General features: G+C 38.9%; 1 protein-coding gene across 2 annotated transcripts in view; it reads left to right on the top strand.

The window, feature by feature from the left end:
* SAP130 (Sin3A associated protein 130) overlaps nucleotides 1-16,726 on the top strand; it is an 82,198-nt gene extending 65,472 nt beyond the window's left edge. For both annotated transcript variants that reach the window (XM_013004982.3, XM_004703867.4), the window contains 6 exons: nucleotides 2,674-3,032; nucleotides 9,120-9,368; nucleotides 9,567-9,692; nucleotides 14,866-14,969; nucleotides 15,465-15,578; nucleotides 15,814-16,726. In XM_013004982.3, the coding sequence (XP_012860436.1) occupies nucleotides 2,674-3,032; nucleotides 9,120-9,368; nucleotides 9,567-9,692; nucleotides 14,866-14,969; nucleotides 15,465-15,578; nucleotides 15,814-15,972 (1,111 nt within the window). In that variant the 3' untranslated portion in view covers nucleotides 15,973-16,726. The remainder of the gene's footprint in view (nucleotides 1-2,673; nucleotides 3,033-9,119; nucleotides 9,369-9,566; nucleotides 9,693-14,865; nucleotides 14,970-15,464; nucleotides 15,579-15,813) is intronic.
* The last annotated feature ends 10,834 nt before the right edge of the window (nucleotides 16,727-27,560 follow it).

Here is a 27,560-nt window from a genome sequence, read left to right as displayed (position 1 = left end):
CAAAAGAAAACAACAAAAACCAATGACAAAAAAAAGAAAAGCCTGTAAATAAGTCAAGGTCTGTTTGTTGACCCTTTAGGGGTCAAACACTTTTTCTTGAATAATTTTGCCAAATTGCTGCAAGTTTTGATTGATTTCCAGAGTTCTGAAAAGGTTGATTCTGACAATTTCCCCCCATTGTTTTTAGGGAATAGAGAATTTCTGGAATTGTAAAAGACTTTTTACTTTGCTTTTTTGTTGACACCCTGGTTATTTGTTTTAATTCTATTTAACTTCATAATAATCCTTAGCTCTTAATCCCTCTCATTTAAAAAATTATTTTTAAATAATTTAAAACTCAAATGATAGGTAAAGGGTAGCTTGTCAGAATTTGAAACGGATTTATTACCATAAACCAGTCCCTCATGTTAACCATTTTTTCAGACCCTGCCCATAATAACCTTAACCCTTGGTAAATACTGATATGCTCTCCATCTGTAATTTGATCATGCTGAGATTCATATTAATATAATCGTATGGTATGTAATCTCGATACTAGCATTTTTCACTCAAAAAGGACTGTTGAGGTTCACAGAGTTGTTCTGAGTGTCGCTTATTTCTTTCCGTTTTGTGGATATGCCAGAATTTGTGTATCCATATTCTTGTGGAAGGATAATGGGGTTGTTTTCAATTTGGGACTATTGTAAATAAAACTGCTATGAACATTTGCATATAGTATTTTTTTGGTGGACATACATTTCCATACTCTTTGCTGGGACATATGATACATGAATTTTTAATTTTATAAGAAAGTGCCGAATTATTTTGCGTAGTGGCTAATTAATCTTAAAGATCCTTTGATACTCCTTCCAAATAGATAAACTGTTAACATCCATAATTAAAATGAGAAAACCTCACTGCCATCAAGTTGACGCCTGCTCTAAGTGACCCTACCGGTCCGCAGTGTAGCACTGCCCCTGTGGGTTTCTGCGACTCTTAACTCTTTCCAGGAGTAGACAGCCCCATCTTTCTCCCGAACAGCAGCTGGTGGTTTTCAAACTGCTGCTGTCCTTGCAGTTAATAGCCCAAGTGACTGCCATACCCCCAGGGCTTCTTACATCTATAGTAGAGCTCAAAGGTTTATGGGAAAATTCCGTTGTCTTTTAATTCCATTTTTCCATGAACTGTTTGAAGCCCCTTTATATTTGATGAAATATTTTTATAATTTAAGAAGTCATGACATAAAAGTTTCTTAAAAATTTGAAACTTTGGCTTTGGGGTTTTTTAAAAATACATATAGTTGATTTTTCTGTGTTAGTAGTGTCTTTTGTAAACTGTTCTAGGAGATTGCACACATTCTGCCTCAGAAAGAGGACTTAACTTGGTGGTGTTTAAATTTGCCCCATTTGTGCCACACAACCCTTCTCTAGTTACAGAGTAACCTTAAAAAACCAAGAGCCTACAATCAAAATGAAAACCAGTAGTCTGGCCGCCACCAGTGAGAAGTGGATACTTTGAGGATCTTGTTGCATGTGAATTGCCTGTCTTTTTGAGAAATGGACTTACATGGGAAAAAGACAAGGCTTTCTACTCCCATAAAGTCTAAAAAAAAAGAGAGTCTCAGAATTTACCAGGGGCACTTCTACCCTAGTAGTCCTTATGAGTAAGAATCAACTCAATGGCGAGATGTCGGACAGGGCAAGATATGACAAAATAATAATTTATAAATGATCAAGGGTTCACGAGGTGGGGGAGGGAGGGGGAAAAAAGAGGACTTGATGCCAGGGTCTAAGTGGAGAGCAAATGTTTTGAGAATGATGAGGGCAATGAATGTACAAATGTGCTTTACACAATTGATGTATGTATGGATTGTGATGAGTTGTATGAGCCCCTAATAAAACGATTTAAAAAAAAAAGAATCAACTCAGTGGCATTGAGCATGATCTGGTTATATCTGCATTAATCCACTTTTCACTTACCACTTTAATGAAGGAGAATTGGAGCACAAAGAAATTAAGGCTTTAAAATATATTTAAAGGAGTTTACACCTCTCCCATTTTGTACCTTGAAAAACTTTAAATTTGCAGAAAGGTATAAGACTGGCATCATAAACACCCATCTCCTTTTACCTAGATTCACCAGTTATTAACATTTTAGTTAAATTTGTTTCATATTTATATATTGGAAGGTCCTTCAGAAAGTTTGTGGGAAAATGGAATTAAAAGATAGTGAAAATGGAATTAATTAAGAGATAGTGAAAAATTTTCACAAGAAAGGACTAGATTTACATAAAACTATAGGAAGTGTTTGTTCTTTTTTTTTTTTTAGCTCAAGACAGCATATCTTTTAAAGAAATTCTAGGAGAAAAATACATGAAAGTAATGAAAGTTAGCTGGCCTTTGGTGGGATGGCTTTCAGTGTTTTTCCTTACCATGTTTGTTTTTTGTTTATTTGCTTCTAAATTATATTTCTGCATTTAAAAACTAAATGTGATAGGGGTAAATATATATTTTAAAAACCTGAATTTTTCTATAAAAGTTACCTTAAAACTCAGCTTTTAGGGTCAAAGAATGTAGTGTATGTGATGTACTCTGTTACACAAAATAAGTGGACCAGTACTGGTCCACTGAGATGTTGCAGGTTAAGGCTGTTTTGTATCTTGCTACATGTGCTTGCTTTCTTTTTATGTTTCAGTGCCAAACCTAAGTCAGAAATCCACGTGTCTATGACCACTCCAGTCTCTGTGTCCATGGAGACAGTGTCTAATCAAAATAATGACCAGCCCACCATTGCTGTCCCTCCCACTGTGCAGCAGCCTGCACCAACCATTCCAACCTTGATTGCAGCAGCTAGTCCCCCATCACAACCATCCGTTGCCCTTTCAACCATTCCTGGAGCAGTTCCCATTACTCCTCCCATCACTACCATTGCAACTGCCCCCCCACCATCAGCAGCTGTGGGCAGCAGTCTCTCCTCTGTGTTGGGCACTCCTGTACCTGAGATAAAAATTAAAGAAGAAGTGGAACCAATGGACATCATGAGACCAGTTTCTGGTAAGTTCATTCACAGAATACTCTCTGTTGGCAGTTGCTTTTTGTCTTCAAAGTCCAAACTCATATGCAACCCTTAGCAAGCAAGTCCAACTAATTAATGCCCATTTGAAATGATATCATTAGAATTCTCTTTAGAGTTTGGATTTTTCAAAACTTTTAGCCCTCGTGTATGGTGTACATGTATTTCACGAGTTCTTAATAAATAGAACATGTAGCTCCTTCTAAAAGCTAAAATATTTTTTGCTACTTTTTTATAATTTTTATTTATCCAAATGGATCTAAAACTAATTTTTAATTAAGAAAATAGTTGTGCATCACTTAGCACACCTGATACTGTCTCTGAAATAGGATGTTATATGATTTAGGAATTGTACCAACACTATATATACAAACTGCCTGGATTATGAACGAATTTCATTTCTGAATTAAGTTGAATGTACATAAGTCAGAACAGATTCAGTTTGTTTCTAACATCAGTTGATATTTGTCTTAGTATATAGTTTACTCATCTATGCATTAAAAATATTTTTAACTAACCTTTCCAGATATTCTAAAAACTGTATCAGGCATCTATAATAAACTAATAATACCCAATTGTCATTATGAACCATTGTATATATCTCAAATTCTAAATGTAAGAGATTTTATGAGGCATGTATATTGAACATATATTACTCTTTGATGTTGCCTGAAGGAACATGCGTGCCCACGACTATATTGACACAACGGTTTCACTCCTAGGCATATACCAGGAAAATTGAAGCAAGAGCACAACTATAGACCAGTGTATGCCCATTAATAAATAAGTGGTAAAAGATGGTGTATATATACAATGACATATATTCAACCTAAGGAGAAATGACTCACTACAACATGGTTGAATCTTGAAATCATTATATTAAATGAATCACAAAAAGAAAAATATGCTATATGATCTCTCTTAATATGAAGTATGTATACTTCAAATATATGGCAAATATATGGATACCAAAATGCATTGAAGATTAACAGGAACAAGAGGGTGGAAGAGAAAGGGTGTCCTTGCTCAAAACACACACAGACTTTCTCTTGGTGATGAAAACATTTATAAGTGGATAGTGTTAATGTTTGCACCCTTGTGAAGCATAATTAAGGTCACTGAATTGTACACATTAAAAATGTTGAAATGGCAAATATTTTGTAAAATATATACACATAGACACGGAATGCTTAAAAAGGTTCATGGAAAAAGGGAATTAAAAGACAATGAAGTTTTTCAGAGAACTTTTTGAAGCCCTTTTGTATATACACGGTGTATATTTCACTCCAAATTTTAAAATTAATGTCTTGTAAAGGAGGTTAAGGTAACTGGATTAAATATTCAAATATCCACTGCTTACAGATGTCCTACTTCCAGGCCATTCCTACTTGCCCTTTTATTTTTTTTAATGTTTTATTGTGATTTGGGTGAATATTATTGGTTTTCCATACGCATTTTGTTTTTTGACACTGACTACAATCCATGCAATATAACAACACTCTTCCCTCTTATTATCAGTTATCATTCATCCTTCTTTCCTATCCCTTCTATTTTTTATCCCTGGTCAAATACTGCCCTTTTGATCTTGAATGGTTGATTGTTCTAAAAATGTACCTCCTTGGTGTTATGAACCTAGAAATTGTCTAAAAGTTAAACCATGCGTGAGTTGAATTTCAGGCCTGAAGTGTGTCTTAAGTAAGGACCATAGTTTCAAGGGTTCACCAGTCTCTTACCAGATCAATGGGTCTGGTCTTCTTTATGATTTTGAATTTTGTTCCATATTTTTCCTCCCACACTGTCCTGGACCTGCTAATGTGATCCCGTTCAGGTCTGTCAGCATTGGTAGTATGACATCATCTAGTGCTGGTACCAGAGTCTTGGAGGTTGGGGCTTATGTGGACTAATTATTTTCATGGGTCTTTTTTTTTAATATATATATTTGAGAGATTTATTAAAGCTTTTTTTTTCTTATTTTTTAAAATCATTATATTAGTGGCTCATACAACTCTTATCATTATTAAAGCATCTTATCACAAAGATGGAAATATACAAATTACAAACATGCAACCATCTACTTCCATGGTCAAGTCAAAATGTTACATACTTTTCCCATTCTGAAAACTTCAGGTCTTATGTCCAACTCACTCACCCTGAATATTTAATTCACTCTTCCTGAAAGTACCCAAGGTAGCTAGTAACAAAATTGCAGACTATTATATGAAGAAAGTGCACAATTACAAAAGAAAGTACATGGAGAATAACCCCTTCCCACCCACCCCCAAGTAAAGGCAAATAGTGGAACTTTGTTCTCACCTAATCTAGATTGTCTTCAAAAACTATGTTAAAGTATTTAGACTTAACAACAAAGAATACTTTTAATAGATGTTGGAAACATCTAGTGTTTTGAAAACAAATGCTTACACAAACAGAAAGCATTTTATATCAAATAAATTTGAAGAAAGAGCCCTGTATTGCAGCATTCTGCAAAACGAAGGACAAGCTGGTAGAGGTTTTCTTGACACAGGCAGGCTTTCTTCAGGCAGCAGGTATGTAAGGAGGCAGAGGTTCCTTTTCAGGTACCTTCACTGCCATCTCATAGGTTGGCAAAACATGCTGAGGAGGTGCTTCGAAGGCAGGGTACACAGCAGTCTCCGGCAAGTTCCTGTTGTTGATGAATTTAAAGCAGTTCCAGACACGGTTTATGAGGTAGGCCTTAAAGATGATGAAAAAGACAAAGAACAGAAGAATAATGAACAGGAGGCAACTGGAGTCCAAGGCCAGGGAGTCATCTTTGTAGGGAAAATCAGGTAATTGGTCCAGGTGTTCTTTGAATCTTGGCAAGTAAGTGAGAACTGATAGCAACCTGGCAACTGAGAATGAAGTCAAAGGCACTTGAAAGTCAGGAACACTATCAGGACTGCCTCGGAGCCTCCCTCTTGATCGGACCCCTGAGAAAGGCTTTCCGCCCAGCAGCTGGACCCCAATAGCCCGGGGTCCAGAGCCCGCCCCTTACCCACTCCTTTTCTTCTCTTTACTCTGGATTTAAGGAGCCAAATAGCCTACTTAGCTTTTAGTGTTGTATAAATGTCCTTACTTTGAAATTACTAAACCAACTCTTACTGGCAACAAATTCTTCACAATCACTTTAGGTGGCTGCATGTACAGCCTTTAAATTATTGAAAGATTTGTGGTTTTTCTTGGCACTACAGTAAGGCCCAATAAGAAACCTGCCTGACTTGCCTACAGATTCTTAAAACCATAGAAACAGATCTCATTCCCCATGTCTTAACCTCTTTCCATTTTCCCTCCATTTGTTCAATAAGAAGTGTAATAGTGCTAGGAGCACTATAAATATAATAGGGCAAAGAAAATAATATTCTGTGGATATGTTTATGCTTAACACTTCCACTTAAAATTAACATAGGGGTAACCCAGGAAGGAGCATGAAGTTCTATCAGAGACTGCCTGTATATTTTAGTATATTTGGCCCAGAAGATTCAGTGATGCTAATTTCCTTGTGAGCAGTTAATCTCTCCAGTAAATTGCTTATCATGATAAAAATTGATCTATCGTGTAGTACAATACTATAAACTTTGAATAACACCATATGAAGCCCTTATGAAGTACCACTAGTGATGCTAGAAATGCTCCCAAGGAAAGTCATGATGAGAAAATGTTGAATCACTTGATAGGTACCATAGATTGAGGTCAGGAGCTGTAGTTGCCCAACATTTTAGGGTCAGAATCCAGCATAAGGAACCTTTTAAAAGGGCCGGGGTGGGGTGGATGCATGAAACTGACCTTGCAGCTACACTAGTAGGCTTGAAAGCCAAGCACTTTCACCAATACACCTTTTTGTATCTGAAATTCCATTTTTATGTAGTTGTAGTATATAGTACATGTAACATAAACAGAATTGGTTAAAGTAACTATCATTATTTAAAAAATTGGAGTCAAAAGTTATACATGATTTTCAACTGCAAAGGGAGTTGGCACACCTAATCCCTGAATTATTCAAGAGTCAACTGTGCTGTTGCTTTATGATTATTTCCTGCCCATTTCTGAAAGGAATTGAAAGGCTGTACAGTAAATAACATGAGATTTATATTATTGAAAATTCTTGCCTGTTAAACTTGTATCAACTATTCATTAATCCTGTATTCCCTCCTTCCCTTTAAAAAAAAATCTATACTTCTAATATAGAAAGTCAGGTTAGTTTGAGGTTTTCCTTTTGAGATTTTTATGTGTGTGTGTATTCTGTAAAATCTGATTTTCCTTGACTATGAAGCAGAAATCCAATTATTCTCTTAATTACCCAATCTTGTTATCTTAACCTCTTTCCATTTTCAATGCCATTTGTTCATGAAAAGTGTGGTTATGTTTTGAGATATATAAATTTATTATGCCAATGTTTATGTATATATTTATTATACATCCTTCTATGGATATATTTGTGGTCAGCACTTCCACTTAAAATTAACATAGGGGTAATGCAGGAGGGGAAGTGAAATATTCTTAATGTGCTACTCATTTTCTTTAAGGTCTTTTCTAGTTCTCCTTATTCTGTATCAGGAAAATCAGGAAATGGCAGTGATCCTGTCTAACTACAAGGCTTATCATGTCTTTATCAAAAGGCATTGTCTTAGGCACTGAGGATGCAGCATTGTACAAAACAAAAGACAGCCCCATCTTGGAATTTACCTTCTGGCAAGGGAGAGAAATAATACAAATAAATCTAAAATACATGAACATATACTTGTACCTCCTGTAAGTGCTAAGGAAGAAAATAAAGCAAAGGAAGAAGACAACAGTTGGGGGTCTTGGCTATAATTAATAGCTTTTCCTTTCAGCTGTAAAGGGAAAACCTCACTGATAAACTGATAAGAAAGAAATGAGGGGCGGCCTTTTCATGTACCAGGAAGGAGGCAATAAACTGACAATGGCCTGTTAGAAAAATAAATCTATCTCAGAAGTACAGCCAGAATGTTGTGATTTTTTTTCAATAGAAAAGGAAAATCGATGCATGGAATAAAATTGATCATAGATTTTAAGTAGTGTGATCAGAGAAGGATGTAGGACAGTAAAGAAGTGCCAAGTATGGAGTAGAGTGAAAATAAGAGTTGAGGTGAGTTTTCAAACCCATGCGTTTTAAAATCCATCTAAGTACATAAAACTCAATCCATGGAGCTCTGTCTCTGAAGTCAAGAGTGTGGAGTAATTCAGAGAGCACCTGCTGATGCCAGCTGCCTCTGTCAGATCCCACCTCTTCCACTTAATCTATCAATTGGAAGATAATAACAATGCCTATTTGATTATTTGTAAGATCATAGGAGTCTAAAGAGCTGAAAACTAATTATTTAAGCTCATAAAAGTTTGATTGTCTCTCTTGGAGCAAGCCCTGAGACTGACAGACCAGGGATGCTTTGGGGGCTCTGTGAAATCTTTAGAGACTCAGGCTCTTTCCACCGTTTACCCTACCACTCCCTCAGGATGTGTCATAGCTTCTTTCTTTACCGTCTAAGGAATTTCCTGAAAGCACTAAAAAAGACTCCCACCTCATAAGTAGCTACGCCTCCCTCCAAGGACATATAGTCTTATGACTGGGTAGCAATGTGGCCATCTGAAAAGGAGGGTCTGAGGGCTAAGGAGAATGTTCCTGGTGACAAAAGTGCTCTAGCCAGAGGCACCCCGGGAGAAGCACCCAATGAAAACTCCCTTGAGCTCCGTTCTAATTTGACACACATAAGCGTACCATGAGTTGGCATGAATTCAGTAGCAACTAGTCATATGCGGGGCTTTATAAAGTTTGTGGGAAAATGGAATCAAAAGATAATGGAATTTTTCCTTAATGCCCCCTCTAGTTACAGAAGATGAGGGTGTATGCTGTATTGGGTGGAGTAGTTGGCTGGCTCTGCTTCAGCATACAGTACAGACAGTACACAAGATTCAATAAATGTTAGTTATATGTACTACTTGCATAATTGTTCTCATTTTTAGGAATCAAATAGAGTTTTCTGTTTTGCTTTTTACTTGGGTTCCTATAGATGTGTATTCTTTTCCTATAATAGCAGTTCCTCCACTGGCTGCCAGTACTATGTCTCCATCTCTTGCATTGCTGGCTAACAACCTGTCAATGGCAACAAGTGACCTCCCACCCGGTGCCTCCCCAAGGAAAAAACCTCGGAAGCAACAGCATGTAATTTCAACAGAAGAAGGTGACATGATGGAGACAAACAGCACGGATGATGAGAAATCGACTGCCAAAAGTCTTTTGGTGAAGGCCGAGAAACGCAAGTCTCCTCCCAAAGAGTATATTGGTAATGATTCTCAGGGTTAATTACTAATGTTATCTTGTGAGGCTTCCTCACTTCAGTCAGAAGTCAATCCCTGTTGCTCTTTGTCCAGTCAGATTACATAAGCCACATTTATGAATCATATACTAGAATTTCACCTGAAAGGGTGAAAAATTAGAGTAAGCTATTTAATATCTTGTATTTTTCTTCCATGATGAATAGATGAGGAAGGTGTGAGGTATGTCCCAGTGCGTCCAAGACCTCCCATTACTTTGCTTCGTCATTATCGAAACCCTTGGAAAGCTGCCTACCACCACTTTCAGCGGTATAGTGATGTCCGGGTCAAAGGTATGCACATAGATCTATTTCCCCATCGTCATGTAAATATTTTTACGTATGTGGATGCCTATATTTAGATCTCTATAAATGCCTTTTGCCTCTAGTTCCTCCCTCTAGTTCCTTTTACTTTCCTCTTGTCCCACTGTCATGTCCGGCCTTCATTTGGGTTTCAGTAATTCCTCTTGGTTACATTGCCTTTGATCAAGCCCTGCCAGGCCTCCTACACCCTCTTTGCCATCAATTTTGGATCACTTGTTGTTCCCTTGTCCCTGAGTTTGTTAATACACCCACTTCCTTTCCCCCTCTCCCTTGTGCCCCTGGAACCATCAGTCCCCTTGATTTCTCCTTCAGATTGTTATCCCGCCTATCTTATCTAGATGGACCTGCAGAAATAATAATATGGACAAAAGATAAGACAGAGCAAAACAACAACAAAAAAAGAGAAAAGCCTGTAAATAGCTCAAGGTCTGTTTGTTGACATTTAGGAGTGTTTTCTGGTTGAATCTGATGTGGTGCCACACCCTGGCCCCAAAGTCTATTTTTGGTATTCCCTGGGGACTTCGTTGTTCTGTTCCCCTTGCTGTTCTGTTGCACACCCTTAGTCTTTTGCCTCCGTGTGGCGGGGTCTTATTGAGCACAATTCCCACACTGTCTTCAGTGTTGACCCCCGTAGCGCTATGTGTCAGTGAGGGACGTCATGCCTCATATTGGGGCCGGCCCTATAGTCCTCTCTGTGCTTTGGCTGCTTTGAGCTGGAATGTCATCCTCAGGGCTTGGTAGGCAGGATGTGTTCCACTTTCTCTTCCTCCCCCTTAATTTGCTCCTGTATGCTCTGATCAGACATGTCCCTCGCCCTGAGCTGTAGCTTCAGTGCTGTCCTCTAAAGTGAATTATTCTGCAGGGAGGGGGACTGTCCAAATAGTTGGGATTGGGACCGGCCCCTCAGACCTCTTTATTGGTTCCCTGCTTCATGCAGGTATGTTGCATTCATGTCTTGGAGCACTAGGTTGAAGTCTGGTCCCTCTTTGCCTGTGGTGATATGAACAGTACCCTCCCCTAGGGTGGGTTAGTGCCCTGTTCCCATGCTACCCATGTTTTTTTCTTTCTTTTATTTTCCCCCTTCCTTTTTAGTTGGATACCATATGTATCCCTCCATTTGGTCTGGCCCCTGCCATATTACCTATTCCTCACCTCAGGAATATTTGTATACAGTAGCTTTTTTCCTGTTCCCCCTTTGCATTTTTAAGCTTACCTCCGCAGACTCTTGTGGTACTTGTCCTTTTGTGCTTGGCTTACGTCACTTAGCATAACTTCCTCCTATTCTTCCCATGTGGCAATGTGTTTCATGTGTTCATCACTGCTTTTTATTGATTCATAGTACTCCATTGTATGTATGTACCACAGTTTTTAATCCATTCATCTGTTGATGGAAATTTAGTTTGTTTCTAACTCCTTGCAATTGTGAACTGTGCCCAGATGAACGTTGGAGCACAGATGTCTGACCATGGTTTGTTTCTTGCCTCTTCTAGATATATCCTCAGGAGGGGAATTGCTGGGTCATATGGTAGCTCAATGTCCATCTGCTTTAGATATCACCAAATCGATTTCCATAGTTGCTGTATATACCTATAGGTCCACCAGCAGTGGACGAGAATTCCTATCTCACCACAGCCCCTCCAACACTTGTTGCTTTCTAATTTTTTGAATTGGGCTATCTTTGAGGGTGTTAGGTGGTATCTCGTTGTTTTAATTTGCATTTCTTTTATGGCTAATGATCGGGAACATTTTCTCATATGTTTGTTGGCCGTTCGGATTTCTGCCCAATGAAACATAACTTTCCTCTAGTTCTTAAATGCTTCCACCCCACCCACCCACCCACTATCGTGATCGCAATTCTACCTTACAAATCTGACTAGACCAGAGGATGTACACCGGTACAGATAGGAACTGGAAACACAAGGAATACAGGACAGATGATCCCTTCAGGACCAGTGATGAGAGTGGCGATACCAGGAGGGTGGTTGGAGGGAAGGTAGGATAGAAAGGGGGAACCAATTATAAGGATCTACATATAATCTCCTCCCTGGGGGATGGACAACAGAAAAGTGGGTGAAGGGACACATCGGACAGTGTAAGACATGACAAAATAATAATTTATAAACTATCAAGGATTTATGAGGTGGAGGGTGACGGGGAAAAATGAGGAGTTGATGATAACAAGGGCTCAAGTAGAAACCAAATGTTTTGAGAATGATGATGGCAGCAAATGTACAAATGTGCTTGACACAATGGATTTATGTATGGATTGGATAAGAGTTGTATGAGCCCCCAATAAAATAATTTTTAAAAGAAAAAGGGGGAACCGATCACAAGGATCTACATATAGCCTCCTCCCTGGAGAACAGACAACAGAAAAGTGGGTGAAGGGAGACATCGGACAGTGTAAGACATGAAAAAAATAATGATTTATAAATTATCAAGAGTTTGTGAGGGAGGGAGGGGGGAAAATGAGCTGATACCAGGGGCTCAAGTAGAAAGAAAATGTTTTGAGAATGATGATGGCAACAAATGTACAAATGTGCTTGACACAATGGATGGATGTTTGGATTCTGATAAAAGTTGTACGAGCCCCCAATAAAATGATTTCTAAGAATAAATAGATCTTTATCTGGTCAAATTGATTAGTTTAAAAAAAAAAAAAAGATGGTGGAAGGGACCTTGTTTGTCTCAGAGAAGGCAGTTACATGTCTGTTGGTGATTAACCCCAGAGGAGCAACCTCCCATCAGGAAAAACCACTGAATGATACTTATGGACTGTGGTCCTAATTACACCCTTTTGACCATGTTTCTTCTTCCAGCGCCCGTGACCCAGGCTGTGTGCTATTGACTACCGAGCCTCTGGACTCTATCTGTTGAGGCATACTACATCCTTCATAGGTCACACCAGAAAGATTTGATGTGGAGATCCCACTAAGTGAACTGGGCTTAACCTCAAATTCACTTGGAACAGATTTAAGGAACCAACTTAATCCATTGGATTTAAGTCTGAAACACCCCAGTGTGAGAGGAAGCAAATGGACTGCTATCCCACGGTTATGGAATTGGCAGTCCTTAGACTCTAGTTTAGATCTCCTTTGAGGAAGGTTGCCCATTGAAAAGTGACACTTAACTACCATTTGTTTACTATTGAAATGCCCTCTCTGTTTTCTTATAGGAGCCTTGGTGGTGTAGTGGTTACATACCGGGCTGCTAACTGCAAGGTCAGCCATTCAAACCCACCAGCAGCTCTGAGGGGGAAAAGACGGGGCTTTTTTACTCTCGTAAAGAGTTAGAGTCTTGTAAACTCACAGGGGCCTTTCTGCCCCTATCCTGTCCTAAAGGGTCTTTATGAGTTGGCATCAAGTCAGTGGCAGTGATTTCTACTTGTTTTCTTTTTGTTCTTTTTTTTTGTATGTATTAATCTGTTAGGCATGGTTCTACCTTAGATAGTGAATGTTGATGGAAAGTTTTGCCCTATCGTCAACCCCCAATGTTTGTTGTCAAAAATAATGGCCAATCACTTAAGAGTTTAATCTGTATAATTCAATAATATATGTAACATGGTTCATAGCTGGCTTATACTTGCATAATTTCCTTTTCTCAGCAGTGTTTAAAATTCTATACTATTGCCTAAATTAATGATACTATCAATAGAATTACCTTTGCCCCAAGGGGATAATTTATAATCTCACATAAATGATAATGGTAATGATGTCTCTAAAGTGAACCAAAGACACATACTCCACATGAATGGGTTTTGGGCTCGCACTTAATTCTAGCCCCATTGTAAGAGCAATTAGTTCTTATAACATGGTGTGCTGCTCAGTGCTCACCCTCATGAAAAGATCACTGAAGATATGGGTGCTACAGCAAAGTGTGAATAAGAAACTAGGTGGTGCCTGGCTATCAGAAATAACAGCATCTGGGGTCTTAAAGGCTTGTCTTCCAACAAGCAGTCATCTAAGTGAGGCACCAGCTAAGTTCACATGGAAGAAGCACACCAGCCTGTATGATCAATCCCAGGATTGTAAATAATAGAATCCAAAAGAGGGAATTATATCAGAGCTTAAATTGTGAACGCCTGGTTTGCCAAAGGCAATCGATGACAGTGGAAGCCCCAAATCCACTTACAGGGTCCCCACATGAATTAACTCAGAGGAATGCAATATCCTTGTTATCAAATAGCATTGCAAAGTCAACTATGGCAAATGTAATTAAGTTAAAATAGAATACCTTATCATTTGATCTCCCTTTTGACCCATTTAAAAAAATATTTCAGTTAATATTTTTCTCTTTTATATTGAAGCTTTTCTTTGTTTCACTTCATCATTGCTGTTGGTTATTTTTGTTTGCTTGCTTCCTGGTTGGGTTTTGTACAGTTTTCTATATAAGAAATCCAGGATCTATAGACAGTGACTGGATTGACAATTGCCCAGGGTCAAGGCCGAGAATCAGGAAAAATGAGCTAACAAGTACAAAATGAAAATGTTCTGAAATTGTTTGTGGTGAAGATTGCACAAATGTTTTTAATATGGTTGAACAATTAATGTGTGTGTTATGTGATATATATGCCAATAAAACTTTTTTAAAAAGAACAACAAATGAGCAACGTAGGTTAAAAACAGAAAACAGATGACATACATTAGCTCTAACATGTCAATAATTACTTTAAAAGTAAATGATGTTAATATATTAATTAAAAGAGTGACACTGAATTAAAATTTTGACCCAGTGGAAGCAGTCTTTTTTTATAAGAGTGAACTAGGAGCTTACAGGAGAAGGATAAAGGTTTCTGCTCCTAGAAAGACAGGTAGCCTTGGAAACCCACAGGCACACTTGCGCTTTCTCCTAGAGTGGCTGTGAGGGCACAGACGAGAGGGCAGAGAGCTTGGGCAATGTAGATGGACTGTCTTTACAGCTCACGTGATTGGCAGAATGTGTCTTTAAAGTGAGAAAGCTCAAAAAAATAAAAAAATAAAAAAATAAAGTGAGAAAGCTCTCTTCGCCTTGTTCACTGCTATTCCTGTTGACTTGAATTTAAAAGGCCTATTTAGGAATGTGCAGGTAAACCTTAATAAAATAATAGCACATTGGCTAATGACTTTAGTTTTGCGAGCAATTAGATATCGTTATGTTGTTCCAGAGGAGAAAAAGGCTATGCTACAGGAAATAGCTAATCAAAAAGGAGTCTCCTGTCGTGCTCAAGGCTGGAAAGTCCACCTCTGCGCTGCCCAGTTACTACAGCTGGTGAGTGAAGTCCTCGTAACTGAGACCCGGTGCTACAGGAGACGTGAGCATATCTATCTATAGTACCCAGGATTGAAAAATAAGGAATAACCTCAAAGTTGTGGTAATCCAAAAAATACTGTCTTAAGAACATCCAAAAAAAATGTAATGCTTTTGTTGATCTTTGTATGTAGCAGAAAAACAAATTTCTCTGAAAGTTTCAGGTGTATTTGGTTTTGAGGACGGGGGAGGAGGGTGCTGAAGATAAATTATTAAGGACAGTGTTTCAAATTATCCTTAACGCACATACTTAATTTTGGCAAACTGGTATAAATTAGTGTTGATCAGTTCCTCTTGCTGTATATTTACTTTTTGGGAGAAAGAACGTCATCATCTGAACACCTCTTGTACCAGTTTGCAAAGCTATTCAAAGTGGGTTCATTTTAGAAGTGGAGTTTGCCTGAGGTGACAGAACAATGTCTGAATTCCTGATGTCTTTTCTCGCATGTGTTTCAGACAAATCTAGAGCACGATGTTTATGAAAGACTCACCAACCTACAGGAAGGGATTATCCCAAAGAAAAAAGCCGCAACTGATGATGATCTGCACCGAATAAATGAGCTAATCCAGGTTCGTGGGAGCATCCTCTGTGCGGGGTTGTTACCTGTGAAGTTTTAGTCCTTCTTATGTCTACATGTTTCACAGAAATCATTACTTCTTTCAGCTTGCATTGCCAAGAAGCATTAAGTTATTTTTTCTATATGGTGACCTCAAAATGGCATCAACCCAGGTGATGAGACATTCTTTAAAAGCCATGTTGTCCTTATGGTTACTGATGGACGCTGTGTCCTCTCTTTTGTTTCAGGGAAATATGCAGAGGTGTAAATTGGTGATGGATCAAATCAGTGAGGCCAGAGACTCCATGCTTAAAGTATTAGATCATAAAGACCGGGTCCTGAAACTGCTCAACAAGAACGGGACTGTTAAGAAAGTGTCAAAATTGAAGCGGAAGGAAAAAGTCTAGACCCAGGAGAATCAGGACTTTGGAAACAATTTATGAAGAATGATGCTGGGGAGGGCGGACTGGTGATTTTCACAGTGGACCTGGAAATAAAGGAAGCCTTCCTTAATTCACCTGTGAAAGCCAAGGGACCTGTGGCACCCAGTGGCAGAAAGAATCCAAGACAGCCTGACAACACCTTGAAAACTGCCCCCCTCTTGTTTTCAGATGTTTCCCTTTGTGTATTCAATCATTACTGGCTCCTCGTGTTTCAGTGTCTGGTGGAATAAGTGACACAAATGGCTTGCTTAAATTTTCAGCCTCTGATTTATAAACTATATTTATCTGGTGGATTCCTGCAGGACTCATTAAACGTAGACAAAGTATCCACTCGGACCATCTGGTATCTCTCTACACTGAAAATAAAACCTCTTCCCCTCACCCTGGTCGATTCTTATTCTGTTTTACCTTCCAATACCCAAGCTGGCCTTTCACACCAGTGCCGCAGCACCGAAAGAACTGCCACATCTCACATTCTAGAAGGTTTGAAATATTCATGTCATTTTTTTTAAAGAACCATTTCTGAGTGGAATTGTTAAATTGTCCTGTCTGTGTCAGAGCTGGGTGTTGACAAAATAGGCACCACTATAAGGTACTCAGACATCCTGGTTCTGAAGCACCCTCTTAAATATCTACCCTTCCTTAGCTGGTGTGATGCTGTCAGTTGTATGTACCACACATCTCCAAATTCAATAAAGGACTCAAAGAGGTTTTTATACATGAGGAGTTTGTACCTTTCTTATCCAGTCTGTGCTGTACTGAACTTCGCCTAAGTGTCACCCCACTGTAACTTCTCACTCATTGATGAGAGTCGACGATGTTACAGTTTTGTTACTATGCATGAAGAATTCCATTGAGCCTGATATTTTAAGGATTTCACACTGCTAGAATCTGCTGGTTCTTGGTAATCCTCTATCAGATTACCTTGTATCCTGATGTAAATAAATATAAATTGATCAAATTCTAGACAGTGAGGGTAGCTGTCAGGTGTGGAGGACCCCTTCACAAGGTTGCTTCCTTTCCTGAGCGGTAAAGTAGCATACCCTTGCTCCTACAGGACAAGCCCAGGCAGCAGCTACTTCCCTCCATTCTAGCTAGCCCTCATGTGACAGTAGGATGATCTCAGAGCCTACTGCATCGAGAGCCCAGACCTTAATCACAAATATCCCTTGTGATATTTGTATCCAGTTAGGGGTTTGGGGCTAGACCTCTTTGGCTTTGAGCTGAACAGAGCGGGACAGGAAGTCTGTCAATTCAACCCAGTTCTTTTGGACCAATACTGTAGCACTTCTAACTTAACATCTGGGGTGGGATTAGGGTAAAAAGCATGTACTTTTGGATTTCTTGGATTGGGCAATTGAGGCCAGCATACCCTAAACTAAAGAAAACCCCCGCCATCTAGATTGATTCACAAGAAATTTTCACTGGGATATGGAGCGCTGATGGTTAATGTTATATTTCAGTTTGACTAGGTTATAATTATTAGTGGTTTGGCAGACACCTCCCATTTTGTGATTGGATAAGAGAAGTTAGTTAGTTGCAAGAGCATTTCTCTAGGAGTGTGACCTGCATCCATGCTAATAAATGTTCTGGCAATGTTTGCTGTCCTTCTGATCATGCAGTTGTCTTGACTATTAATCCAGCAGGAGCCTCCAACCTGTCTCCTGACCTGCAGGTTTGGCCCCTGCAACCAAGATCAACCTGTCATCTGACCCTTGCTAATACCCACTACGTTATGAGACATTGTTCTCAATTTTGTGAGCTGAAGTAAGTTCCTTGAAGTAAGTATCTCTCTCTCTTTGTGTGTGTGTGTGTGTGTGTGTACACACAAGAGGGCTTCAAAATGTTTGTGGGAAAGTAGAATTGCCCCAATAAAGTGATTTTAAAAATAAAAAGAAAGTAGAATTGAAAGAAGGATAAGAAGAAAAAAGAAAAAGGATAAGTTTTCTGGATTGGTTCTCAAGTCTAGCTGCACTTAAAGGCACCAATGACTCAATTTCAGCAGTGGAGAGGGTACTGCTGATCCATAGCATGAGGTGGCAGTAACTTATCACTACTTTTGGATCAAATACTTTCTGAGAAACAAAATTTCTGTCAAACATGTTTAAGGAATCTGGTTAGTTGATCCTACGTTTGCTAGACAAAAGTGGTGAAAGAAAGGAACTGCTCAAGGTTCCAGAGTCAGTTTGAGCTGCCTAGCAGTTCTGCAAGTTGATACTTGTTCCCTGAAAGAAAGCCTTATTTCTTGTACAGAGCTCATACCACAAAGCAATCAACCCAGAGTGTTGTGCTAAGAGTTTCTGAACTAACAACTAAATTTCCAACTTTGATATCTGAAGTTAAAGGGAGGGCATTGCTTGGGAAGAAATGGGACTGGAAACTATGATTTGGATGTACAGCAGACAGGAAGCTGGGGACACTGAACCCCTAAATTCTGTTGAATCATCCTGCTAACAGAAGCAGCCTTGAGATTATGCCAACATTGTCTGCTCAACCACCTTCCTCATTCCTTTAACTTTATGTAAAGAGATTAACTCAGCTGTTTGAAAAAAACAGCAAGCTTAGTTATGGTCTCCCTAGGAGTGAAATAGATGGGACACTTGCTAGATATTTACTTGATCGTGTATGCCTGTATCCATTTCACTGTGTTTGCTCCTCTAGAGAACCCAGACTAAGACAGGAGCCAACTAAAGCAATGCTGAGTATCCACTAGGTACCACTGCAGTGTGACTGAGCACATGGAGTGTTCCCTTGCTTATTCTCTTGCCTGCATACGTAGTATCCCAATGATCTCATGTGGTATGCCAACTGACAACAGATTTCTGATATTTGGAATTCTTTCTTACAAACTTGTGCCATCTAAAAGTAGCATAGCTTCCGTTTAAATCAAAATTCTCTTCTCTCTTCAAGGGATAGTCAGTACAAACTTTGATATCAGTGCCAGAACAACCGGGCGCTCAACGGACTGTATAATCTGAAGTTGGAAGAATCGGTTGGGGTAAATGTATGTACAAACGTCTTTTAAAAGCAATTTTATTGATTAGTAGTTGACGTATAGTGAGCTAATTAAAAGTGTACGTTTTATAAGCTTTGATCTATGTGTACCCATAAAACCATCTTCAAGGCATTTAAAATATCAGCTGCAAAATTTACCTTGCGTTTCTTTCTTGTCATTTCTTGCCTCCTCATCCCCAGGCAACCGTTCACACAATATACATTTTTGCGTATTTGTATGGGGAGCCCTGACTTCTTTCAGCAAAGTAAAAATTTATATTAGGATCTTGATCATGTTGCTTGTTTCAATAATTTAACTTGTGGTCAAGTCATGTAACTAAAATTTAAATTGCTTTTATGTGTATAATAATTCAATGCCATTTCATGCATTTATGTTTTGCAACCATCACTTATAACTAGTTTCAAGATATTTGCCTAATCCCTAAAAGCAACCCCCTACCCCCACCCTTATTAAGCAGTTGCTTTCCATGAATTTACTCTGTCTGGAAGTTTCATGCAAATGATGTCAATGGAATGATACAATATGTGACCTTCTATATCTGGCTTATTTAACTTAACATTGATTTTTTTGGTGTTTTTTGTTTTGTTTTTCATGTTGTAACATCTATCAGAAATCCATTTCTCTTTGTAACTGAATAATAGTGCATTTTATAGATAAAACTTTTTTGTTTATTCTTCTATTGATAAATACTTGGGTGGTTCCCACCTTTTAGCTATTGGGTTTTTTTTAATCATTTTATTAGGGGCTCATACAACTCTTATCACAATCCATACATGCATCAATTGTGTAAAGCGCATTTGTACATTCATTGCCCTCATCATTCTCAAAACATTTGCTCTCCACTTAAGCCCCTGGCATTAGGTCCTCTTTTTTCCCCTCCCTCCCCGCTGCCCCCTCCCTCATGAGCCCTTGATAATTTGTAAATTATTATTTTGTCATAGCTTGCTCTGTCTGATGGCTCCCTTCACCCCCTTTCCTGTTGTCCGTCCCCAGGGAGGGGGTCACATGTAGCTCCTTGTCACCGGCCCTCTTGTAGCTATTGTAAAGAGTGCTTTCGTGGCTGTCCATGAATGAGCAGCTCGGTGCTTGTTTAAATTCCTTGGGTATATCTAGGGATAGAATCCCTGGACCATGTAATTTTATATTTTTAATTTTTTTAAGAAATTCCAGACTGCTTTCCAAAGCAGCTAAACAATTTTCAATTCCCTTAGCAATGTATAATAGGACTTCAAACAATTCATTGAAAATTTGAATTAAAAGTTAATAGTGTTTTTCCACAGACTTTTTGAAGCCCCCTTATATAAAAGGTTTCCCGATTACTCCACTATCACACAAAAACTTATGTTCTGGGTTTCTTGTTTCATTTTGCCATACTTTGTAAAACTATAGCCACCCACGTGGGTGAGAAGTGGTATCTTGTTGGATTTTGATTTGCATTTCCTGAAATTCATTGCTTTTTATTGCTAAACAGCGTTCCGTTGTATAGATATTCTACAAGTTATCTATTCATTCATCTTTGGAAAGACACTTCATTTTTTGATATTATGGTTAAAACTGCTATGAACATTTGTTTACAAGTACACATATGGACATATGCTTATATACAACTTTTTTTATTGTGGTGAAAACAAAGTGTGTTCCATTCTACATGTTCAATTCAGTGACTTTGGTTACATTCTACAGATTATGCACCCATTCTCACTGCCCTTTTCCAAGTCATTCTACCATACAGTAACATAACCTAAAGCCCCATAAGTAAAAATTTAGCCTCCCTGCCACCTTTAGTAACCACTAATAATCTTTGGTTTCTGTATATTTGAATATCTCATATAAGTGAAATCATAAAATATCTGTTGTTTAGCTGGTATGTTTTTAAAGTTCATCTATGTTGTGGCCTGTGTCAAGGCTTCCTCTCTTTGTGGCATTATATATACCATTGTATGTATATACCATAATTTTGTTTATTTATTCACCTGCTGATAGACATTTTGGTCATTTTCATCCTTTTGGCTGTTGTGAAAAGTGCTGCAGTGAGCATGTGTGTTTGTGTTCCCGTATCACGTCTAGGATTGGGGTTGCTGGATCACTGAGTACTTCTACATTCAACTTTGTGAGAAACCATCAAACTGATTCCACAGTTTATCAGTATAGACAACATTTTAATTGGTCATCTTATGTATATAAGTGAACCTTAAAACTGATGTACTGACACATCTGAAATGCTAATTACAGGTGTAAATTAAAACTCCATTCTAAATTAAGCTAACACTTTAAACTTTAACTATTTTAAAGAGGTGGTTCAGCCTTTTCATAAAAGTTTACATGTAACACAAATAGAACAAGAGTCCGGAATTCTATCTTGGACTTGCTTGATAAAGATTATTAAGACTGTTTGCAGAGTTGATCTTAGAAGGTACCTTTGTCAACTATCATGTTAATATTGATAGTGTTAACATGGAGCTTGTAGTTGTCTCATAACTCTATAACCAAGAAATAGTAAACATGTCTTAGGAGACACAGACATTAATTGGCATAACATAGTCCATAAAAGCGTGTTCTACACCCTACTTTGGTGAGTAATGACTGTGGTCTTAAAAGTTTATTAGTGGCCATCCATGGTGCAGCTATTGATCTCTCCCCATGCAGAGGAAAGAAGAGTGAAGAAAACTGAAGGCATCTGGGAACTATTAGTCCAATGAATTAAGGGACCATGCAAACATAAACCAGAATAGAACAACTAGTAGATGGTTCCCAGCTGCCAATAACACCTGGTCTAAAAGGAACCATCTTTGAAAGATGTGTCCTGGATAGATGTGAAACAGAACTCAGAATTATAAAAGACACTAGGCTTACTGGTCAGATGGAAACTGATGGAGCCCCCTGTGTCCCTTAGCTACACTTAAGGTCTGAAATTGAATTCAACACCATGGTCAGTTTTCAACTAAATAATGTCAATGAGGGGAACAGTTGTACTAGGAATCTATGCACTCCTTGGATAACCAACCATTTAAGATCAAAAGGCAGCATTTACCCAAAGACAAAGTTCAGAAGCCTTAGTAAAGAAGAATGAATGGAATTGGAAAACACAAAGTAGGTTAAGTGATGTTACGTTGTAGGGATGTGATGAATGACATGAAACAAAACAACTATGAATTGTTAAGTGGAAACCTGATTTGCTTTGTAAGCCACCCAATTCACAATAAACAATAAATGCCTCCTCAATCCCTGCGCCCGCCCCACCCAAAAAAAGGTTAACATCAATTAAGCAAGTCTTAATCAGACTTATTATGTTCATTTAATGAGACTTTCCACTCCTGGATCCTTTTCTACTGACTGTAATTCTACAGTTGAGATTAAAAACAAGCTTGTTAGGGGAGAGTCAGGCACAGCTGTGGCTCAGTTTATTCTTGAAAGAGCGCCTTGTTAATAAAGTCTCAGTATGTCACCACCTCAGGACGTGACAAGTACACTTGTGCTGTTACCGTGTGCGATGACATTTCAACAAAGCCCTCGCGGGCCATGCTTTGCTCCTCACTCTGCTCTCCCTGTGTTTCTCATGATTAGGTTGCACTCCGCAGTCGGCAGCTCGTGCTGCAGTCTCTTGCCTGGGCGCGTTTATGTCTTCCCTTTTTGTGAGATGTTTTCTTGGTTTTGTTTGAGCCTTCAATAAAACTCTTATACTCTAGCTGAGTATAAGTCTGATTTTATTTTCCTCTTTTACTACAAAACACATTGTGTTTTCCAGGTGATTTATGACCAGGAGAAATCCAAAGGCTGTGTGAATCTTGAAATATCAGATACCTAAAGATAAAGAAAGAATTAGGCCCCAATTCCAACTGTGTGGACAGCTGCCCCTCCCTCCCCCCAGAAGAATTTACTTCAGAGAACACAAAAGCCAATGACAAAAAAAAGAAAAAAGAAAAGAAAAGCCTGTAGTTAGTTCAAGAACTGTTAGTTGGCCTTTAGGAGTGTTTTCCAGCCAAGCCTGATGGGGTGCTATGCCCTGGCCCCAATGTCTATTTTTTTTGGTATTCCCTGGGGACTTCGTTGCTCTGTTTGCTGTTCTGTTGCACACTCTTAGTGTTTTGCCTAGGTGTGGTGGGATCAGATTGGGCGCAATTCCCACACTGTGTCTCCCTTGTCCCCTGTAGGACTATGGGTCAGTGAGAGATACGTCTCATAGTGGGACTGGCCATATGGTCTTCTCTGTGGATCGGCTACTCTGAGCGGGAATATCATCCTCGAGGCTTGGTGGGCCAGGCTGTGCTCCACTCCCTCTTCTACCCTCTTTGTTTGCTCCCGTGTGCTCTGATCAGACATGTCCCTCTCCCTGAGCTGCAGCTTCAATGCTGTCCTCTGAAGTAAATTCTTCTGCGGGGAGGGGCAGGTGTCCATGTAGTTGGGATTGTGACTGGCAGTTTCAAAACCCTATATAGAGTAACTATGTTACTTGACTTTATAGCAGTGGGTATGACTAATGAAGGTGTTCTGGTGGTACAATGACTAAAGTACTTAGCTACTAACCTAATTATTGGCAATTGGAATCCACCAGCCACTGCTAAGGAAAAAAGACCTGGTGATCTGTCTCGGTAAAGAGTATAGCCTAAGAAACCCAGTAAGGAAGTTCTAGTATTTTCTGTGAGTTAGAATCAACTCAGTGGAACAAAACAACATTGAGTAATGAGGAGTCTGTGGGTGATACAAACCTGGAAATGTTGGAGGTTCAGGTCTTCTCACAGGTGCCTGAAAAAAAAAGCCTGATAAACTAATTCCCCAAAATCAGATATAAATAATCCTATAAGTAAAATTTTATTATGACACATGTGAAATATCCATGAATTAAACTATTTGATAGCAACTAGCGTACCATTACCATCTGTCAGTTTGTAGTACTATGATGGCTTGTGTGTTTCTGTGATACTAGAAGATATGCATTCAATATTTCAAATACCACCCTAGTCACCAACGATAAGGAAGTTTGAGCAGAGCTTCCAGACTCAGACAAACTAGGAAGAAAGGACTGGAGAACAGCTTCTGAAAATAAGTCAATGGAAGCTATAGATCATAGCAGAACATGTTTGGACTCGTTGCTTTGGTACTTCATCAGAAAGGATCTATCACTAGAGTGGATGTGTTGGTGAAGCAATGACCAGCAAGGGCAAGGGAGATGCTCAGTATGATGGATTAGTACAACATTTGCTATAATCAACTCAAACATGCCAGTAATGATGAGAATAATTCAGGACTGAGCAATGTTTCATTCTTTTGTATATGAATTCCGTGAGTCAGATTCATCTCAAGGCAGATGTCCATTTATCTAGCTAATGACTAATGATATTGAGCATCATTTTATGTGCTTGTTGGCCATTTATATATCTTACTTGAAGAAAAGTCTAGAACAAAACATCATATTGTGTGCTCACCTCCCTGATACAATCGCTGGAGACAAATGGGGGCATAAGCAAATGTGGTGAAGAAAGCTGATGGTGCCCAGCTATCAAAAGATGTAGCATCTGGGATATTAAAGGCTTGAAGGTAAACAAGCGACCTTCTAGCTCAGAAGCAACAAAGCCCACATGGAAGAATCACACCAGCCTGTTCAATCACGAGGTGTCGAAATGATCAGGTATCAGGCATCATCAGAACAAAAAATCATATCATGAATGAGGGGGAGTGCGGAGTGGAGACCCAAAGCCCATCTGTAGGCAACTGGATACCCCCTTACTGAGCCAGTCAGTACAGGGTAGCAACAATGAAATATACAATTTTCCTCTAGTTCCGAAATGCTTCCTCCCCCTCACTATCATGATCCCAATTCTACCTTACAAATCTGGATAGACCAGAGGATGTACACTGGTACAGATAGGAACTGGAAACAGGGAATCCAGGGCAGGTGATCCCTTTAGGACTAGTGGTGAGATTGGTGACACTGGGAGGGTGGAGAGGGTGGGATGGAGAGTGGGAACCTATTACAAGGATCTACATATAACCTCCTTCCTGGGGGATAGACAACAGAAAATTGGGTGAAGGGAGACGTCAGACCGTGTAAAATATGACAAAATAATAATTTATAAATTATCAAGGGTTTATGAGGGAGGGGGAAAATGAGCTGATGCCAGGGGCTTAAGTGGAGAACAGATGTTTTGAGAATGATGAGGACAATGAATGTACAAATTTACATTATACAATTGATGTATGTATGGATTGTGATAAGAGTTGTATGAGCCCCTAATAAATGATTTAAAGAAAAAAGAGGAACTTATATCAATGGCTTAAGTAGAAAATGTGTTGGAAATGATGATGGGAACATATACAAATATACTTGATACAGTTGATGTATGGAATGTTACAAGAGCTGTAAGAGCTCCCAATAAAATTATTTAAAAGAAAAAACAAAAAAGCAACCAAAAAGAAAAGTCTATATTTTCTTTTTTTAATTGTATAATTTTATTATTACTTGTTTTAATTTTAAAAATCATTTTATTGGGGGCCCTTACAGCTCCTATAACATTCCATACATCAATTGTATCAAGCATCTTTGTACATATGTTGCCATCATCATTTTCTAAACATTTACTTTGTATATGAGCCCTTGGTGTGTTAGTCCAGGTAGACTAGAGAAACAAATCCAGGCACTCGTGTATAAAAAAGAGCTAAACCTATTAAAAGATCCAATTTTAATGGTGAAAGAAAGTAGTCTTACAAACTTTCTATTTTTACTTCCCAATAGTCATTTCTATCAATCATTATATCAATAACAATAGGCAGAAGAAAACAGTATAAACCCAGTAGACTCAAATCCTAAAGTCCATTCTTAAAATAGTCAAGTTTAATCCCTATCTATCTTATCTTAATCCTTATCTAAATTATTCCATTGATACAAAATATTGCCTTAGCCCTCTGACTGAATCAAGCTAGATCCAGGCTGTCTGTCAGCCTTTTTGACCTTCTATCAGCCATTTTCACTAAACTGCACGGTGTCTGAGAAATTAAGCTTCAGAGGAAATGATGCAGAGGAGATTAAATATCCACTAGGAAGAGAAGCTGAACAAAGCCAAGAGCAAGCAGACAAAGGGTGAATTGCTGGTTAGCCATCTTGAACTTTTACAATCAGCATTCTGTCTGGACTGCAGCCTAGAACACCTGTGGATGACTACAACCGTGGTATATTATCTTGTCTCCCACACCTACTGTTAATAAGGAAAGGGGCCCCTTTTGCCTTGGAGAGAGCCTGGAAACAAGATGGGTCACTAGCAGCTCTACTGGAGCCACCTGCGAAAATTTGGCCAGGGTTCCCGTTCTTGCCGCGTGTGCTCAAACTGGCAGTCTGATCCGGAACATGGCCTCAAAATGTGCCGTCAGTGTTTCTGTCAGTATGCAAAGGATATCGGCTTCTAGCTGGACTAAGTTATCTTTGGATGGACTATCCAAGACCTCTACCCAAAAGAAGAAACAATGCCAACTATTTAATTTATTTTTTTAATCATTTCAATGCCAACTATTTGTACATAAAATTTTTCAAGTCTGAAGAAAAATAAGGAAAGGGTCCAGCTCCACCCTCACTACCCAGTTGCTGGTGAAACCCCTTTGTAAAACCCATCTTCTGCAATCCTAACCAGGCCCTCATAATTCATGCCCAGGGTACATCACTCCAGCATCTGGAGGTGCATAAAATCCCCCTCATCAGATCAGTAGAACACATAGCTGGGTTCCTGGATAGGTAGACACTCTTGCCATAAACAGTTGCCCTGCCTCCAGCTGCCTTCTACTCCCAAAATAATTTCTTCAGGTACTAGCATCCTAACCTCAGTCACCTGAACATCTGAGCCAACTCTATCTGCTTCAGAATCAATTGCTTTGACCCCAAACCACAAATATTGGGCAGCAGAAACTATATGACTTTGTGCCACCCTATCTCACCCTATACCTTGAGCTCCTTAGCTGATAAAGGGTGCTGACCAATATCAGGTGTCTTGTACACTATAATTTTCTTCCCTTGCTTGCCTCCCCCACCCACTCCCATTCACTTATTTTGTTTATAAGCCTTTCTTTGCTTTCCTTTTTCTTTCAATTCTTCTATGTCTCTTTTATAGCTTCCTCTCTTTTATCTATTTTTTCTTTACCATTTTCTTTTCATCCCTAACATCTAGTTTCCCTTATGTGTTTGTCTATATTCTTTGTCTCTACCCTTGTTTGTACTCTCCTTTCACTTTAGACATTAAAACTATTTTCATTTTTGTTGTTTGCTTTCTCTATTTTTTCTTCTAATTGAAATTATTTCCATTTGAGCTGTCCTCCTGACCCCCACCCCACCATTGTTTTATTTTTCCTTGCCCTACTGACAAGAGAAAGCAAATGTGCCCACATGGCCCAAGTCATTCTTACCTTTCACAGCCTAACCTACTTGGTCAGGGCCATTACCCACTTCTGTACCATTACTAGACCATTGATTTATAGCTGAAAACACCAGAGAAACCTGCTCTCAGCTGTACAGTATGAACAATACACAGAGAACTGCGCGCACACACATACACTC

This window comes from Echinops telfairi, unplaced genomic scaffold, assembly GCF_000313985.2.
Source record: "Echinops telfairi isolate 266 unplaced genomic scaffold, ASM31398v2 ScPeMD7_4;HRSCAF=17, whole genome shotgun sequence".
Lineage (NCBI taxonomy): Eukaryota > Metazoa > Chordata > Mammalia > Afrosoricida > Tenrecidae > Echinops > Echinops telfairi.
This window is presented reverse-complemented; position numbering and strand designations above follow the sequence as displayed.